This window comes from Hippopotamus amphibius, chromosome 8 (genome assembly GCF_030028045.1).
Source record: "Hippopotamus amphibius kiboko isolate mHipAmp2 chromosome 8, mHipAmp2.hap2, whole genome shotgun sequence".
NCBI classification, from domain to species: Eukaryota; Metazoa; Chordata; class Mammalia; order Artiodactyla; family Hippopotamidae; genus Hippopotamus; species Hippopotamus amphibius.
Window position 1 is genome coordinate 77,412,234 of NC_080193.1, and position 18,094 is coordinate 77,430,327.

An 18,094-nucleotide genomic window follows, 5' to 3' on the forward strand; every position below is an offset into this window, starting at 1 on the left:
CCTGATGAGGGCTCTCCTCTTGGCTTGCAGACAGCTGCTTACTCTCTGTGTCCTCACATGGTGGTGACAGAGAGAGAGTGCTCTGTAGTGTCTCTTCTTATAAGGATATTAATTCTATCAGATCAGGATTCCACCCTTATGATTTCATTTAACCTTAATTACCTCCTTATAGGCCCTGTCTGTAAATAAAGCCACAGTGAGGGTTAGGGCTTCAATACGTGAATTTGAGGGGACACAATTCAGTCCATAGCACTGACAAAGAAAAATAAGACTCAGATTAGTAAAATCAGGAATGAAAGGTGGAATACTACTTACCTTACAGAAATAAAAAGGATCATAAGGAAATACTATGAACAACTGTACACCTACAAATTGATGCCTTAGATGAAATGGACAGATTCCTAGAAGGACACAAATTATAGAAATTGGCTCAAGAAGAAATAAAAAATATCAATAGACATATGAGTAAAAAGATCAAATTAGAAGAAAACAAACCAAAACCAAAACCAAAACTTCCCATAAAGAAAAGCCCAGGTCCAGAAGGCAGCACTGGTAAATTCTATCAAACATTTAAAGAAGAATTAACATCAACCCTTCACAAACTCTTCCAAAAATTGAAGAGGAGAGAACACTTCCCAACTCATATTATGAGGCCAATATTACCCTGATATCAAAACTAGACAAGGCTATCACAAGAGAAGTCAAACTACAGACTGCAATCTATTGTGAATATAGATACATAAATCCTCAACAAAATGCTTGCAAACCAAATCCAGCAACATATGAAAGGCTTATAAATAATGAAGAAGCAGGATTTACCTCAGAAGTTCAAGGGTGGTTTACCATATGAAAACCAGTCAACATAATACACCATATTAATAGTATGAAAGACACCCCCCTCAACATACATGATCATCTTAATTGATATAGAAAAGGCATTTGACAAAATTCAACACTTAACAAAGCTAGAAAAGAAGGGAACTTTCTCAAACTGATAATGAGCATCTATGAAGAACCCACAGTGAACATCATACTGGACAGTGAGAGACAGAAAATGTTCCCACTAAGATCAGGAAAAGACAAAGGGTCCACTCTCACCACTTCTATTCAAAATTGTACTGGAAATTCTAGCCAGGGCAATTAGGCAAGAAAAGGATGTAAAAGACATCTAGATTGGAAAGGTAGAAGTCAAATTATCTCTATTCGCAGATGACATGGTGTTCTATACAGAAAATCCTAAGGAATCCATCACAACACAAAACAAAGAGACAAAAATTTTTAGAGCTAATAAATGAGTTCAGTAAGGCTGTAGGATACAACAAGATCAAAATATACAGTTAATTGTATTTCTATACACTCCAATGAGCAATCAGAAAATAAGATAAACGAAATGCAAAATAGATGACTAGATTTTAATTAACGGAATAAAAAAGTTTATTGATATAGTTTCTGATTCCACATTACAACTAGCCTTTAATAAACTATCACTTGTCTAGTTTTGAAGTAGTATCAAAGAAAAGTATTTCTATTCCAAAAGGCTATTAAAATACTCCAACAATTTCAACCACATAAATGTATGAGGCTTAATTTTCTTTATATCCTTCAATCAAAACAACATTTTGCAACAGATAGAATCCAGAGGTGGATTTGAGAACCCAACTATTTCATAATTCAGACATTAAATAGATACATAAAAATAAAATACAATGCTACTCTTCTTAATAGTGTTTTCTTGTTCGTTTTGGAAAATAATTCTTTTTTAAAAAAATATTTTATTTACATTAACATGTAATGGGTTTATGATTGTCATTTTATTTTATTTCTGTTTTTTTGTCTGTACCTTGAGGCTTGTGGAATCTTAGTTCCCTGACCAGGATTGAACCTGGGCCCCAGCAGTGAAAGCGCCGAGTCCTAACCACTGGACCACCAGGAAATTTCCTATTATTGCCATTTTAAAATTAATAAATACATTTTATCAGTTTTAAATTCTAACTTAGCAAACATTGATAGGCAAAAACCACATAAGCAAAAGCTCTTTGCAATATTCAATAATTTTAAGAGTATAAAAATGCCTGACACCAAAAATTTGAGAACATAAACATTATATTTTTTTTTACATGTATAAAATACTTTTTTTTTTTTTTTTTTGTGGGTTTGGTTTACTGTGGAGTATTTTTTTTAGCTTTATTGAGGTAAAATTGACAAATAAAATTGCAATATATTCAAAGTGTGCAATGTAATTATTTGATATATGTATACATTGTAAAAGAAATCCCATACAAACTTAATTAACATATCCATCACCTCAGGATAGGATATTTACCTATCCTTTTTTTTTGGTGAGAAAACTTAAATTCTTCTTTCAGGGAATTTCAATTATACAATACAGTGCTATCAACAATAATCACCATGTTATACATTAGATTCTCAGACATTATTCTTCTTACAACTGAGAGTTTATATCTTTTACCAACTACTCCGCATTCCCCCCATGGTCCCCAGCCCCTGGCAACAATTATTCCGTTCTTTGTTTCTATGAGTTTGCCTCTTCCTTCCTTCCTTACTTCCTCCCTCCCTCCCTTCCTTTCTCTTTCATTCTTTCTTTCTCTCGCTCTCTTTCTTTCTTTTAGATTCCCCATATAAGTGACAGAATGAAGTACAGTATTTGTCTTTCTTTGTCTGGCTTATTTCACTTAGCATGATGTTCTGCAGGTTGAATTCATCCGTGTTATTACAAATAGCAGGATTTCCTCCTTTTTTAAAGCTGAATAATATTCTATTAAAGAAATATATAATACACACACCTATAATACCACATTTTCTTTATCTAGTCATCTGTCAATAGCTTAGGTTTTTTCAATACCTTGGATATAGTGAATAATGCTTCAGTGAACATGGGAATAAAGATATCTCTTAAGATAATTATTTTATTTCCTTTGGATATATACCCAGAAGCGGGATTGCTGGATCATATGGTAGTTCTATTTTTAATTTCTTGAGGAACCTCTATTCTGTTTTCCATAGTGGCTGCACCAATTTACATTTCCACTAACAGTGCATAGGGAGAACATAAACATTATATATTTTTTTACATGTATAAAATATTTAATAATTAAATTTTAGATGAAAAAAAAATCTTAGAAGAAAATATAGAGACTACATGTAAAATTTAGGGTTAAGGGAAACCTTAATCAGAATAGAAAACTCAGAGGGTATAAAAGAAAAGTCAAGATATTTATCTTTAAAATTTTTTAAAGATTTATAACAAAAGAAGTTATAAAAATGTCAACAAATAAAAGATACATCTTTAAAATATTTGCAATTAATTAAAAAGGATCAATATCTATAATAAACAGAGAATGCATATGAACTGACATGGAAAGACAAACACAATTTTAAAAATAGAGAAAGGATAGGAATGGGAATTACAGGGCAAATCCAAATATCCAATCAAACAAACATAAACTCAAACTCACTACTCAAAGGAGATGTAAAATTAAAATAATGAGATAGCACTTTACCACCATTAGACTGGCAAAAATAAAAAGAGTAATAATACTATTGTTGGTGGAGATGGAGGGAAAGACTTTTCTTCTGCTCTGATAGTGAAATCTGAATTATAACAGCCTTTCTAAAAGGCAATCTAGAAAAATATATTACAATTAAAACACACATACACTTCAGCCCAGCAACAGAAGCCCATGTAAATAAAGGATATTTACATGGGCTAAATAAGGATATATTTACAAAAATGGTTATGGTAGCATTGTTTGAAGTAGCAAAAATCGGGAAAACTGCACATTCACAGCATTGAAAAGAATCAATTGCTCATGCAGGCTGACTTAGAGGGATTTCCAGAAGATATTAACAAGGGAAAAAGGCAACGCTGAGGATGTGTGTGTTTGTATCTGTGTGCTATCTCATTTTGTAAAACAAATATTGACAAAAACATACATGCATATGTGTACATATATGTGTGTACTTTCTGTGTGTATCTTATTACAAAATACAAAAGCATATACACATACTAGGTTGTTAATACGGGTTTTTTGAGGGTGTTGCTGTGGGCTGGCGAAAGCAAAGGACAAAGCTCATGCCTTCTCTCCTAGAAGATTCCTTTCCTGTTTTCTTGACCAAATCCTTCTCTTCAGCAATCCATTCCATTCACCTTTCACCCTCGGTGGGGCAAAGTCCTGCCGAAACAGCCACTTTCCAGTCTTCTCTGAGTACTTGGAATTTCTGCAACACTTCCTGTTTCTATACATTCATGGACCTATGAGCATATTTATTTTCTATTATTTGCTAACTGTTTATATCTGTCTCACACGAGACAAAACAGTGTAGTGGTTAACAGTGTGGACTAAGTCAGACCACATGTGTTTGATTCCTGGCTGCTTCACTTACTTATTAGCTGTGTGACTCGGAAGTGACATATTTTCTGTTTCCCCATCTGTGAAATGGAACAATAACAGTACCTATCACCAAGTTGTTGTGAGGAGTAAATGAGTGAATCGTACACGTAAGGTGCCTAGAACAGTGCCTGGCATGTGGTGATGCTACACAAGGTGTTATCAGGGTCCTTATTACCTCACCTATCTAGATTTTAAACTCTCGGAGGTGTTTTAAACTACATATACTCTTTTCAATTTCTTTTGGATCCCTTCCTCATTATTTCCTAGAATAATGTTATTTTAAGGCCCTCAAATATTTGTTGAATAAGCAAGTGAATGGCTCTTAGATTTGAGAAGCCTCTAGAGAAAGGAACTGCCAAGCACATGACTGTCACTTTCATGGCAACCAGCAAGTAAATGTCCACGGCTGATCTAACCTAGCCTTTAAACCTGTTTTGTTAAGAGGGGAGAATATTTGTCTTAAAATCAATCTTCTGGAATAGCACAGAAAGGCCTTTCATCTCCACTTACAAAGCCACTTATGAGCAAGACACACGGAAACTCGCCTCAAACTATAAGAAAACGTGAGGCATTTGTGGTGAGAATATTGGAATCAGGTCTCCTTGTGATTCACCATTAACCCTTTGGGAACATATTATGTATGTTTAATATAAAAATAAATTGCATGAGATAATAACACACTTCTTCAAAGCACCAGGTAAGCGGCACTGGAGCCCTTAAATTATAGCTGTTACTTGCCCGTCCTGTCTTATACACTGTCCAAGCTTATCTGACGGCGGTTGCACACCCCCACCCCCACCCTGGAGCTTTAAATGGGCCAAGAAGAGTATAAGAAGCACTTCAGAAAATAATGAAAACACCTGTCTTACTGATGCCATCCTCTCTCTCTTCCTGCTTTGAATGTTCAACCTTTCCCTCTCAACTGGATCCTTCCCAACAGCATTTTTACATGCTTAAGTATCTCCCAAATGAAAACAAAACAAAAATGCCCTATTAGCCACCACCCAACTCTCTTCCCCTGCTCATAACCAAACCTGTGGGAAGAGCTGTATGTACTCATTAGCTCCATTCTCTTACTTCCCACCTGCTCCACAACTACTCAGTTTGGCTTTTGCCCCATTAGTCTTCAAAAACACTCAAGCAGCTAACCTCCATCTACTAAATCCAGTGTGCCCTTCTCACGTCTCACCTCACATAGTGAGTCTGCAGCTCTGGGCCCTGCTGGTCAAGGCCTCTCTTCACCCCTCATCCACACTCCCTCATCCCCATCCCTCTCCCTGGGAATTTCCAGTGTCAACAAAGAGGGTGTAACTTTCCACACCTTTCTGCTATGTATATATAAGCAGGTATATAATTCATCAGGATGTGCGTTTATAAGTTTTTTTTTCTGAAACTGACTCATACTGCTCATGTTACTATGCAATTTCCTTTTTCCATTTGATGTTATATCCTGGACAGTCTATAAGTCGGAAAAAAATTAACCCTAGTTAAAAATTTTTTATGTTGGTATGTAAATTTATATACGTTCAGACATAACTAAATGTTACTACATCAGGACAAGTCATTACACTTTTAGAAATTTGAGAGAAAAATCAGATTTTGCATGTGGGGATCCTTGACAGTCTCCAGCAGAGCAGGACCAGTGGCCGAAGTTGCAAGTGCACAGATTTCAGCTCAACATAAGGCAAGGCACCCATAATTCACCCTGGCCTCCGGCCCCTCCTAGAGCCATTTTAGAGGCACTACACAGCTAACAGAAAACAGTGGCATCATTATCTGTTTTGGGTTTAAATAATTTTGCTGTCTCCTTCAAAGTCGTCACCTTGGGAAGTGACAGTCATGTTCCAACAACAGTGCGACTTGCACAAATGCTTTTTGGAGATTTTCCTGTAGTCTAAGCATTTTACTTTCTCCCCACTCCCAATTTAAAAAGTAACACCTGTACAGTCTGTCATACAGAGTGAAGTAAGTCAGAAAGAGAAGGACAAATATTGTATGCTAACTCACATATACGGAATCTAAAAATGGTACTGATGAACTCAGTGACAAGAACAAGGACGCAGATGCAGAGAATGGACTGGAGAACTCAAGGTTTGGGAGGGGGCGGGGGGGTGAAGGGGAAGCTGAGACGAAGCGAGAGAGTAGCACAGACATATATATACTACCAACTGTAAAATAGATAGTCAGTGGGAAGTTGTTGTATAACAAAGGGAGTTCAACTCGAGGATGGAAGATGCCTTAGAGGACTGGGACGGGGAGGGTGGGGGGGACTCGAGGGAGGGTGGGGGGGGAGTCATGGGAGGGAGGGAATACGGGGATATGTGTATAAAAACAGATGATTGAACTTGGTGTACCCCCCCAAAAAAATTATAAATAAAAAAAAAAAAAAGTAACACCTGGCCTTGCGGAGAGCTGAGTAAAGTACAGACGTGCTCACTCCTCCCCAGGTCATTCAGGCTAATTCTTCATAGCGCGGGTCAGGACCACCAGGGAGGGAGAGCCCAGAATCTGCTGACGTAAGCTCATTACAGAGAGTCAAGTTTTGGCCCCGAATGACAGGTCCTTTCCTTATAACTTTCCAACTAAACCCTTTTGAGAATCTTCTGAAAATTCTAGCTATCACAACAAATATTTTCAAACACTAGCTTCTTAAAATAAAAATCCGCACAGAGTAGCAAAAAGTCCAGGAAATTAAAAGCTGTCTATATTCCTTCATTTACAGTAAACTATAACTGCAGTTGTAGTCTACTATGACTTCCACAGAGAAATTTCCAGAAGGTGAATTCCCATCACTAACAGAACAGTTGAACCAGATGAATTTTCCCTTGCAGTACAAAAACAAAGGGGTTGATAGCAATAAAACAAAACAACCCCAAAGGGAAAACAGACTGAGGAAAAAAACCAGATCTTGAGGAGAGCTTTTTTTGGACAAAAAGTTACTGGAATTAAATAATTAAGATACAAACTCAAAATATAATATAAAACAGTGCTGAAGGACCAGGCACACAGGTGGTGTCTTTTCACGGTCCTGAGAAGCCTTAGTGAGTCAGGGAGCTGGGTTCTCTCCAGGGTTGGCAAATGATGGCCTCTGGGCCAAGGTGCCTGTTGTTGTAAGGCCAGTAAACTAGGAATGATTTTTACATTTTTAAATATTTGAAAAAAAAGTTAATGACTCAAAAATCATATGAAATTCAAACTTTTGGACGCATAAAAAAAAGTTTTACGGGAACAGTCATGTACAACCATCTAAGTATTGTTCCTGGCTGCTACTCTGTGTTATGATGGTGGATCTGAGTGGATGAAACTGACTGTGTGGCTTGCAAAGCCTAAAATATTTACTAGCTTCCTCTTTACAGAGAAAGTCTGCTGATCCCCTTTCTAAACCAGATTTTACTGCCACCAATCCTGTGTGACCTTAGGCTGGGCTCCTCCCTTCTCTGGATCCATCTTTGTGAAGGAAGGGGTCTGGAGAAGGTGCTGGGCCAGGATGCCCAGCGTTGGTCCAGAACTGCAGGGAGCAGGAGCACTCGCTGGCGCCACCTACGGCCCATTAGGAAAACAGCAGACGGGAGGCTTCTGCAGTGGGACACTCACTCACCTGGTTGGTGGAGCTGTCCTCCTCGTTGGTGGGGAGAACTCTTAAATGAACTATCTCCCCCAACTGATGCCATCAATGAACAAAAACCTGGCTTCTACACCCTTTTAGATGGACAGACCACAACTCCAAATAACAACACATCTTCCAGTATGCACTTCAGGAATAAATGCTCCCCACAAAATAGAAGGAATGCAAATCACCTATTACCACAGAGAACGAGAGAGAGGACAGCATGTATGGGTTTTTAGGTCTGAAAGAAAAATAATGAAAAAGCTTGTCGTGTGAAAATCTACCCGCAGCCCATGAGTCACCCCTCTCTACCCCACTTCACAAGACTCACTCAGTCTCCGTCTGAAACTTCACGCTCTAAAAAACCAGATAAGCAGATTTTTCACAGCTGAGGAAACCCACACCAAAGGAATGCAAACGACAGGGTAAAGTGGTTGGTTCTGCCAGCTCTGAACCAAGCCCCAGACTCTCACCCTGGAGATCCTCCCCCAGAGCCTCCAGGCCCAACGTTCATATCCACGATGTAGACAGGGGAGGCTCACGCCCCTTCAGAGCAAAAAACTTGGCTGAAGACCTGTCATCTTTCAACCTCTCATCAACCCAAGTGCCACAGACTGTGGCATCTCCGTGCTGCCTGCAGCGAACCCACCAAGGTGCCACCGACAGTCTCCAGACACACCACCCACAAGTCCTCCCACCCTGCACCCTCGTGTGGGTGGAGTCTAACTGCCCCCCGCCCCCCCCCCCCAGTTTAGGCTGGTCTTGCCATGTGCCCCGAGCAGAACGCGGCGGAAGTGATGTTCTGAGACTGCTGAGCCCACACGAGCACTGCAAGCTTTCCCCTCTTTCCCCTTGGAGCCCAGCCCCCAACCAGTAAGGACGTCCAGGCTGGACCACTGAGTGATTAGAGGCCACGTGGAGAGGGGCTGTGGAGGACACGATGCCAGCTCAGATGTGAACGGCCACATGACACCCCAAGACAGACCAGCAGAAAACCACCCAGCTGAGCTCTAGCTCACCCACAGGATTGTGAGAAGTAACACAGCAGGGACTGAGATCTCCGTTTCTGGACTAACTTTTCAAGGCAAGGAAGAGACTCAGAGTAGTTGGCCCCAGTTTTCTATGTGGTGTCAAGAGCCTCCAACTTACTTCATCACCTTCCTCTTCATCATCATCAGATTCAAGAACACCGTCCAGTAGCTCTTCTACAAAGAGAAAAATCAATGAATAACTGCAACCACTGTTGGGAGCCTCAGTCAACAAAATCCTTTAGCTGCTGCAGAGACCTGTAAACACCCCAGTGAGAGTTAGCATACAGCAAAACAGTTGTGCTCCTGGTACCATTTCAGCCATAGTTTGATATCATCCTGAGCAATTTTAGGTATCTCTCTCCATTTTTATTAGAACACAGTAGTAGCATGAGAAAAATTAAAAGCCAACATATCATTTGAGAGTAATTTAGGGGAAAGAAAGTAAACTAGTATTATTGCTAAGCATTGCACTAGATAGTGTCACATGTGTTATTTCACTTAATCCTCAGTAAGAGTTTGTTGACTTTTAGCCCCATTTTATAGCAGTTAGCAAACAGAGGCACAGAAGATAAAGGACCTTTTTATGGTCACATTGCCAGCAACTGAGAGTCGAGATTCAAACAAAGTCTATTTCTAAATCCCATGATTTTTCCACAGAGGCTGGGGTAGTGATCACGGCAGGCAGAGTTCCTGAAGGCTCCTGTGGTTCATTGCTAGATCTTACAAGAGTTTACAAGAGAGGAATAAATTAGTAGCACAATGGAGTCAGAGAAAGAATAAGCCTCTGTTTCTTCACCTGTAAAATTGGTACCAGACCTCCTACTTCCTAGGGTTGTTGGGGGATTTTACAACAAACCAGAACTAAACCACCTGGCCCACAGCAGGCATTATGTAGAAGCTGGTTACTTTTTCCTCTTCCTTCCCCGATCCCTCGCCGAGCAGTCACCTCCCTCTCACTTGTCATGTGAAAATCCACCTACAGCCCATGTTTCACCATTCCCTATCCCTTGTGACGAATGAATGAATGGCTATGACTTTCTCACCCACCGTACTGGCCTGTGAGTCCCCGGAAACAGAGCACCTGACCTCCTCAGCCCTATAACCCTTCCGCATCTTCTTTATTATCACTCATTTCTTGAACAGATGACATGAAAGTAAAGAAAGCCTGAGAGAAGAGGAAATGAAATTAAACAGGAAATAGGAGGAAAGAAGGAACATAAGGCCATTCTTGAGGAGACTGCCCAGCACACTCAGGGAGGCGGCAGATGCACCTAGACTTAACCAAACCCCAAAACCATTTCCTAGAAGGGAATCCATAGAAACCCCAGGACTCCCGTCATCCTCAACGCAGCCCTCATTCTAAAGGGAAGGACTCCACTGACTTGGCTGGACCGAAGCCAGCAGGACACTCACAGGGCTCGCACACCTACCGTGGGCTGTGCCATTGTCATGGAAGCTACTCTGCAGACAGAAGGATGCTGTATCACCTACATCTGGGCTGAAGCTTAATTACCCAACTTCTATGCCCTCCCAGCCCCTGAACAGCACTGTTCCTTCCCACCTTTGGTAAGTGGCTTTCAAAATGGTGATGCTGCTATATTTCTCAATTATAAATCTTTCTTCTTCAAATATGGAAATTCCTTTTTTTTTTTTTTTTTTAATCTTAGCTATCTCATGAGGCCACAGGGTAGTCCAGCCACACTCCTCTCCCGAGCCTGTGGGCTCAGACTCAACCTACTTTCGGAACAACCCAGTCCTGCAAACTCAAGTTCCTCACAAGCCTCAGCTGCTTCTCTCTAGGATGATGGGGACATAAGCCCTGCCCCCCACACTGCTCCCTGGGCTGTGGCCTTCACTCCAATTATAGGGCATGGTGCTCAAGTTACCAGTATCCCTTCTTTCCTGTGGGCCCTACTGGTAAAGCTGGCTCTGCCTTGCTCTACTCAGTGACCCGTTAGGTCTCCCTGTCCTGTCTTTGGTGACCGGCTGGTATCTGTTGGTCCCCCGTGCTGAGTGCCAGAGCCATGTTCAAACCCCCCTGCTGCTGGCTGGTCACATCACATTCCCTTAGGCTTCACCCCACTGTGGGGTTAGAGTCCTAAAATACATTGGAATTTTTGTACTTGACCTTGAACTCCATGAGAAAGAGTGCTAGAGGACTGAGGTGGGCTTGAATGCACGAAAACCCATATACATGTTTTCATGTTCAGTAAAGTAAAACGAGAACCTCAATACTCTAATAAAAGATTGTGGCAACACCGTTTCACATGTTAAACTAGTAAATGACTCATAGTTCACTCTCTGCTATTAACTTCCCCTTGGGGATGAAGACTGGACGCAAACTCTCCAGCTCTCCCTCCTCTAGGTTTCAGCACGATGCCTGCAGATTCATTTGGACTTGATGCTGACAACAGGCATCCTAAGGTATTTGTGCGTGTGTCTGGTCCTCCACCCAAATGTTCAATTTTGCTTCAAAGTAGCAGACTCTTGGGTAATCATCTCTGGGGTCCTGCCACTGTCCTATGCATACAGAACAGCTTCTATGCTTCAAAGGAAAAAGAACTACTGCAGGGAATTCCCTGGTGGTCCAGTGGTTAGGACTCAGTGCTTTCACCGCCGAGGGCGCACGTTCAATCCCTGGTTGGGGAACTAAGATCCCACAAGCTACACGGTGTGGCCAAAGAAAAAAACCAAAAAACAATTACTCTAGGCACTCTATTTAAACTAGAACTTCCAGAGCTGAGCAGGTAGGGCCCAAGTCTGTCCTGAATACTCAAGGTTGTAAGGCCCTAGCTCTGTCCACAATAACTTCTTGTCAAAACGCATCCCTTACAGACATGTAGACTGACCCCTCCTCCTCACATTCATTAGCAAGCTGATCCAAGGGCCAGCTTTATGTAAGAGGAAGAGATGCTTTTGGCCAGAGAGACAAGGCCCCCTGCTTCCTGGCTGCCTGGGAGGAGGGAAGACTGACAAAGAAATAGAGGTAAGTATGAAAGACTGACTGAAACAGAGTCAGCCTTGAGAAGGTTCCCAACCCAAACCTGACCCTGACGCTGCAGAGGACCCCTGGCCCGGGAGGGAGGCCTCAGCACAGCTAGTGACCACAGAGCAGATAGGCAACAACTCTTCCCAGCATCCCCCCGTCCCCCCAAACTGTGGCCTGCCCAGAGAAGGTTAGGGAGTAACCTCGGCCAGGACTGAGGTTAGGTGCTATTTCGTTTTATTATTTTTTCCACTATTCTTGCCTAGCAGAATAGAAGTACAAAGTCAGAAATGAAGCTGCTGCAGAAAATACAGTTCTGTTCCTTGTCCACCTGAATCTGGGATGAATTATACTTGCTCCACAAAAACCAAAGGGGAGGATGTTCAGATGGAAATGGGCCCCCAGCCTGAAGACAGCCCGGGTTTAACGTCGCTGCTGCCCTCCCGGCCACCCCCTGTTGACGGCGAGCCCTCTAACCTCCTTCTGCCTCCTCGTTTCTGTGTCCATCAGAGGCAGGGCTGTGCCACCTTGGAGGCGCACTGGAATTGCTTGGGAGTTTTAAATATTATTCACACCTGGGGCTCCCCCAGAGATTCTGATTTAACTGGCATGGGGTGCTGCCTTGGGGGTTTTCAGATCTCCCCAGGTGACTCCTGTGGGCAGCCCCGGCTGTGCACTGGGAGTTGGGAGAGCCACCTTGGGCTTCTTCCAGTGAAGGGCTTTGGGCATCTCCCTTTTGCTTGGCCTTGGCCAAGCTTTGCCCTGGGATTAGAGTAGAGATCAGGCAATTCATTTTTCACCTTTGCTCGTGTGAGGAACAGGATCTGTGCACTTGGACTTCCAGGGATGTGGATGAGGTCATGGAGAGAGATGTAAGGGACAAACCTGGCGCTGCATGCTGGCAGTGCCAGGTGCCTTTGGCAAGCGTACAAGTTGCAATCAGGAGGCCACAGAAAGAGCTAAGAGCTTCCCCACCACCCGGTCTCATCCAAGGCTTCCTTCCCTTTCCTTTTCTGCTTCTTATGGGATGTGGGTGGTCACGGAAATGGAAGAAAGGGGATCACATTCTCCCAACATGGATTTTTCTGGGATGAATGAATGCGGGAGGATGAGGGCATTTTCCATGGTAGTGCCAGAAAGACTGGCATCTGTTTTCATTATCTGACCCTCAGACCCTGGGGCAGCCGCCCTAATGGGCTGGGGCAAATAATAGGAGGGGGAGGCCCACATAAAGAGAACTTCCGGTTACAGAAGGGTGTCTGCAATTGCTTTTGAATTCTTTTTGTTGACTATAAGCCAAAAGCGTGATGAGAGACTGTTGATCTTGGGACAAAGTAGCCTTGACTACCTGGCTGAATTTTGGGTTTACTTGGGTCTTCCCACCTTCCTTAAGGCGTCTTGAATGAATTCTAAAATATGACAAGCCCCTCTAAGAAAGCCCATGTGTCTTTCTAGCATATGCGAAAGATTCAAAAGATACATAATAGATTCTTGCATGAAACGGACCTGAATTAAGCTGCTTGATGATAAATTCGATCTGGCGGATCATTTCAGCACTGCCTTCTTTGATGAAGCAGCGAAGGATGTCTTCCATTCCCTAGAAGCATTGGAGAGAATAAGTGTTAACATTTCAGTTTTGGGGGAAACTACTCTTCAATGGAGTAGTTTCACCTAATCAAAAAAAAAATCCCCCCCTTTTTTTTTCAGGAAGGGATACGCACAATAAAAAAAAATCCTCTGCTCAGTTCTAAACATTCTTTTTGTTGTTTTTACAATTCACAATGAAATTATTTTATTCATGGTTGACTATCTGACCTAATTATAACACATTTATTTTTTAAAAACTATTGTAAAATTTTACTGCATAAGTATTCCTTTTAGTTTTGGCAATAGGTTGTTTTGGGAGGTGGTTTCTTTCCTGTGTTCTCCCTATATTTTTTTTTTTTTTTTGGGGGGGGGGTACACCAGGTTCAATCAACTGTTTTTATACACATATCCCCATATTCCCTCCCTTCCTTGACGCCCCCCCCTCGAGTCCCCCCCACCCTCCCTGCCCCAGTCCTCTAAGGCATCTTCCATCCTCGAGTTGGACTCCCTTTGTTATACAACTTCCCACTGACTATTTTACAGTTGGTAGTATATATGTGTCTGTGCTACTCTCTCGCTTCTTCTCAGTTTCCCCTTCACCCCCCGCCCCCTCCCATACCTCGAGTTCTCCAGTCCATTCTCTGTATCTGCTTCCTTGTTCTTGTCACTGAGTTCATCAGTACCATTTTTAGATTCCGTATATGTGAGTTAGCATACAATATTTGTCCTTCTCTTTCTGACTTACTTCACTCTGTATGACAGATTGTAGTTCTATCCACCTCATTACATATAGCTCCATCTCATCCCTTTTTATAGCTGAGTAATATTCCATTGTATATATATGCCACATCTTCTGTATCCATTCATTTGTTGATGGGCATTTAGGTTGCTTCCATGTCCTGGCTATTGTAAAGAGTGCTGCAATAAACATTATGGTACAAGTTTCTTTTGGGATTATGGTTTTCTTTGGGTATATGCCCAGGAGTGGGATTACTGGATCATATGGTAGTTCTATTTGTAGTTTTTTAAGGAACCTCCAAATTGTTTTCCATAGTGGCTATACCAACTTACATTCCCACCAACAATGCAGGAGAGTTCCCTTTTCTCCACACCCTCTCCAACATTTGTTGTTTCCAGACTTTGTGATGATGGCCATTCTGATTGGTGTGAGGTGATACCTCATTGTGGCTTTGACTTGCATTTCTCTGATGATGAGTGATGTTGAGCATCTTTTCATGTGTGTGTTGGCCATCTGTATGTCTTCTTTGGAGAAATGTCTATTTAGGTCTTCTGCCCATTTGTGGATTGGGTTATTTGCTTTTTTGGTATGAAGCTGCATGAGCTGCTTGTATATTTTGGAGGTTAATCCTTTGTCCGTTGTTTCATAGGCAATTATTTTTTCCCATTCTGAGGGTTGCCTTTTAGTCTTGTTTATGGTTTCTTTTGCTGTGCAAAAGCTTTTAAGTTTCATGAGGTCCCATTCGTTGATTCTTGATTTTATTTCCATGATTCTAGGAGGTGGGTCAAAAAGGATGTTGCTTTGATGTATGTCAAAGAGTGTTCTGCCTATGTTTTCCTCTAGGAGTTTTATAGTGTCTGGCCTTACATGTAGGTCTTTCATCCATTTGGAGTTTATTTTTGTGTATGGTGTTAGGAAGTGTTCTAATTTCATTCTTTGACATGTTGCTGTCCAATTTTCCCAGCACCACTTATTGAAGAGGCTGTCTTTTTTCCATTGTATACTCGTGCCTCCTTTGTCAAAGATAAGGTGCCCATATGTGTTTGGGCTTACTTCTGAGTTCTCTATTCTATTCCATTGATCTTCCTTTCTATTTTTGTGCCAGTACCATACTGTCTTGATCACTATGGCCTTGTAGTATAGTTTGAAGTCAGGAAGCCTGATTCCACCAACTCCATTTTTCCTTCTCAAGATGTTCTCCCTATATTTATACACTGCCTTCTGGATTTTAGGGCCAAAAACGGTCTTTGAAAAGTGAAACTGTACAGAGAAGTAAATGAACAAATAGAACCTCTTTTTAAACGGCCATCATTCTTTTTCAATCAAAATAATTATAAAGTCACATTGTGTATTATTTACTTTACTACAAAATGCTGACATCAGAATTTTCAGTTTTGACTAACAGAATTCCAGGGAAATGTAGAGGTAAGATACCGACTTAACCATAAGCGTCTATTTCCCCTCCTTCCTCCTTCCTTTTGGGATTTGAATGTGTGGTTGGAGCTAAAGAGGCCTTCTTGCCCCCACAAAGGAAACGTGTATCTAATATTGAACCCAGAGCAGAGGAAGCAGAGTCCAGAGGTGCTGGCAGAGAAATGGGTCAAGTGACATGTGAATCCTGATTAAGCCATGCCTGAAGCTTATGCCTGGACTTTTTAGTTACATGAGTCAGTAAGTTCCCTTTTTAGGATGGCCAGTTTAGAATCAACAGCTCTAACTGAATAAAAGAAGAAGTGCTGAGTGCAGTTTTGAACATGGTGAGTTCCCATCATCTAAAGCAGAGCATTACCTTCTAGAAAGGTTAAATCTGGATTGTAATTCTAGTTTCCCCATAAGCTAGCAGCATGACCTTGGCCAAATTATTTAACTCTTCCCAGCCTGTTTCCTCAACTATAAAATAAGGATGGCAATTCAAGTTAAAATGAGATTTTTAAAGAATATAATTGGGTGTTGGTTATGTAAATATATTTATTTGTCAAAATGCATTGAACTATATATGTAAGGCCTGTGCAATTCAGTGTTCATAATTGTACCTTAAAAAAAAACATCTAGTCCGACGATTGGCACACAGTATAATAAATGGTTGAGATTGTGCTTGCCATGTCTGGTAGGGGTTTTTGGCCCAGAGAGAGAGCTGGTAGCTGAAGCTAGGGAGCAAATAAGGCTCCCGGTGGCTGCAGAGTGAGAAGAGAAGAGGGTTAGGACAGAACCTTAGAGAACAATAACATTTAACTGGGGGCAGAGACAGACCAGTCCAAGGAGGAGAACTTGAAGGAGTGGTCTGGGAGGGAAGAAGAACTGGACAGTCTTTAAGTCAAGGGAAGAGCGTTTCACAGAGGGCGTGGTCAGCAGAGCCCAGGGCTCCTGGGGGACCAGGCAGACACACCTGGGCTTGTCTCACCAAAGAGACAGGCTCTTCATCGCCAGGAGGGCTGCATTTTATGTCTCTCTACCTCCTAAACTGACCTCTTCCCCATTCTCTGTCCCGACCCAAAGTTAAGGGCCAGAGGAGCAAGAACATTCTCAAGTGCAAGCAGTGTTGGATAAACCCTAAAATGCCAAAGGTCAGGATCACCAGCAACCAGCTCACCAATGTCAGTGTCTAACATTTTCACCAGTGGAGTGAGACACATGATTCATTCAGGATCTATAATTTTTTTTTCTCCAGAGTTTACTTTTGCAAACGATTAACTGCTCATATATTGAAAGATTTTTTAATTCTCATTTGCTCTCTTTCCTCTATCTCTAGCTCAGTTGTTACCCGGGGAAAAAAATTCACAAATTCCTTCTCTGTAATTAGGAGGGTTACTGGGGGAAGATTTCTTAATAGAAAATTTCTCAGTGAGAAATTTCACTTGTTTTAAATATATATTTTTATATTTAAAAGAAGTAAAATTTATTTTATTAAAATAAGTGAAAAATATATAATTATACGTTTAATATTTACTAAACTAAAATGTAAATTATGGGAATAATATTGATAAATCATAAAATTAATAATCAATGTGTCATTTCAGATAATCCAGGCCAAATAAAAATGCCAAGGTAGATGTAAAGCATAAGAGCAGGTACTTATGTGTCAGCCAAATGTGTGAAAATGAGAACACGAACAGCATGTAGAAAGCAGAGAAACCAGGAACGCACACTCCTGCCAGCTCGCTGTGATTAGAGGGTCATAAAGACAGTCACAAGGAGGACTGTATTTGTATTACAGTGTTTAAGGAGAGAAGACACTTGATCACATGCAGAGTCCTCATTAGGTAAAGGTTTGGGGGTGTATCCAGTCCTGGGTCTGGGGCGACACTGCAGCCCAGGCATGGAGCGCACTGGAGCCAAACCGCCCAGACCGGCCGCTCGCTGGCTGTGCGACCTGAGCAAGGGATTTAACCTCCTCTAAACCTCATTTCCTCAGCAGCAAAATGGGCACAACCACAGAAACTACTCTGGGGCCTTTGGGAGGATGAAATGGGATAAAGCCCCTCTCGGGGCCTACGACATGCACCCAACACCATCCAGTCCAAGTAATTTCTAACTCGCCTCTCATGCTCAGCAGGCCAGCTCTCTACTGTGTTCTATTTTATTCCAGCCCACACAGCCCAAGGTTACATCAAGAGAAATTTCCCCTTTAGAAATAGAAACGTTTATTTCAGGTGCATATAAGTACTTTCTTTTACAGGTTCTCTGTAGAAAACTTGTAAACTATATAAAAGAAAAGAATAAAAATTACTCACA

At 41.5% G+C, this 18,094-nt stretch overlaps 1 protein-coding gene across 9 annotated transcripts in view; it reads right to left on the reverse strand.

Moving 5' to 3' along the window:
• The window catches only part of ARMC9 (armadillo repeat containing 9), a 150,412-nt gene that overhangs the window by 60,650 nt on the left and 71,668 nt on the right, over nt 1–18,094 (reverse strand). For all 9 annotated transcript variants that reach the window (XR_009055082.1, XR_009055080.1, XR_009055083.1 and 6 more), the window contains 2 exons: nt 13,543–13,633; nt 9,169–9,224 (listed from right to left, as the gene is read on the reverse strand). Coding sequence is in view for 5 of the 9 variants with exons in the window: in XM_057745323.1 (XP_057601306.1) it covers nt 9,169–9,224; nt 13,543–13,633 (147 nt within the window). In the remaining 4 variants the exon portion in view is untranslated. The remainder of the gene's footprint in view (nt 1–9,168; nt 9,225–13,542; nt 13,634–18,094) is intronic.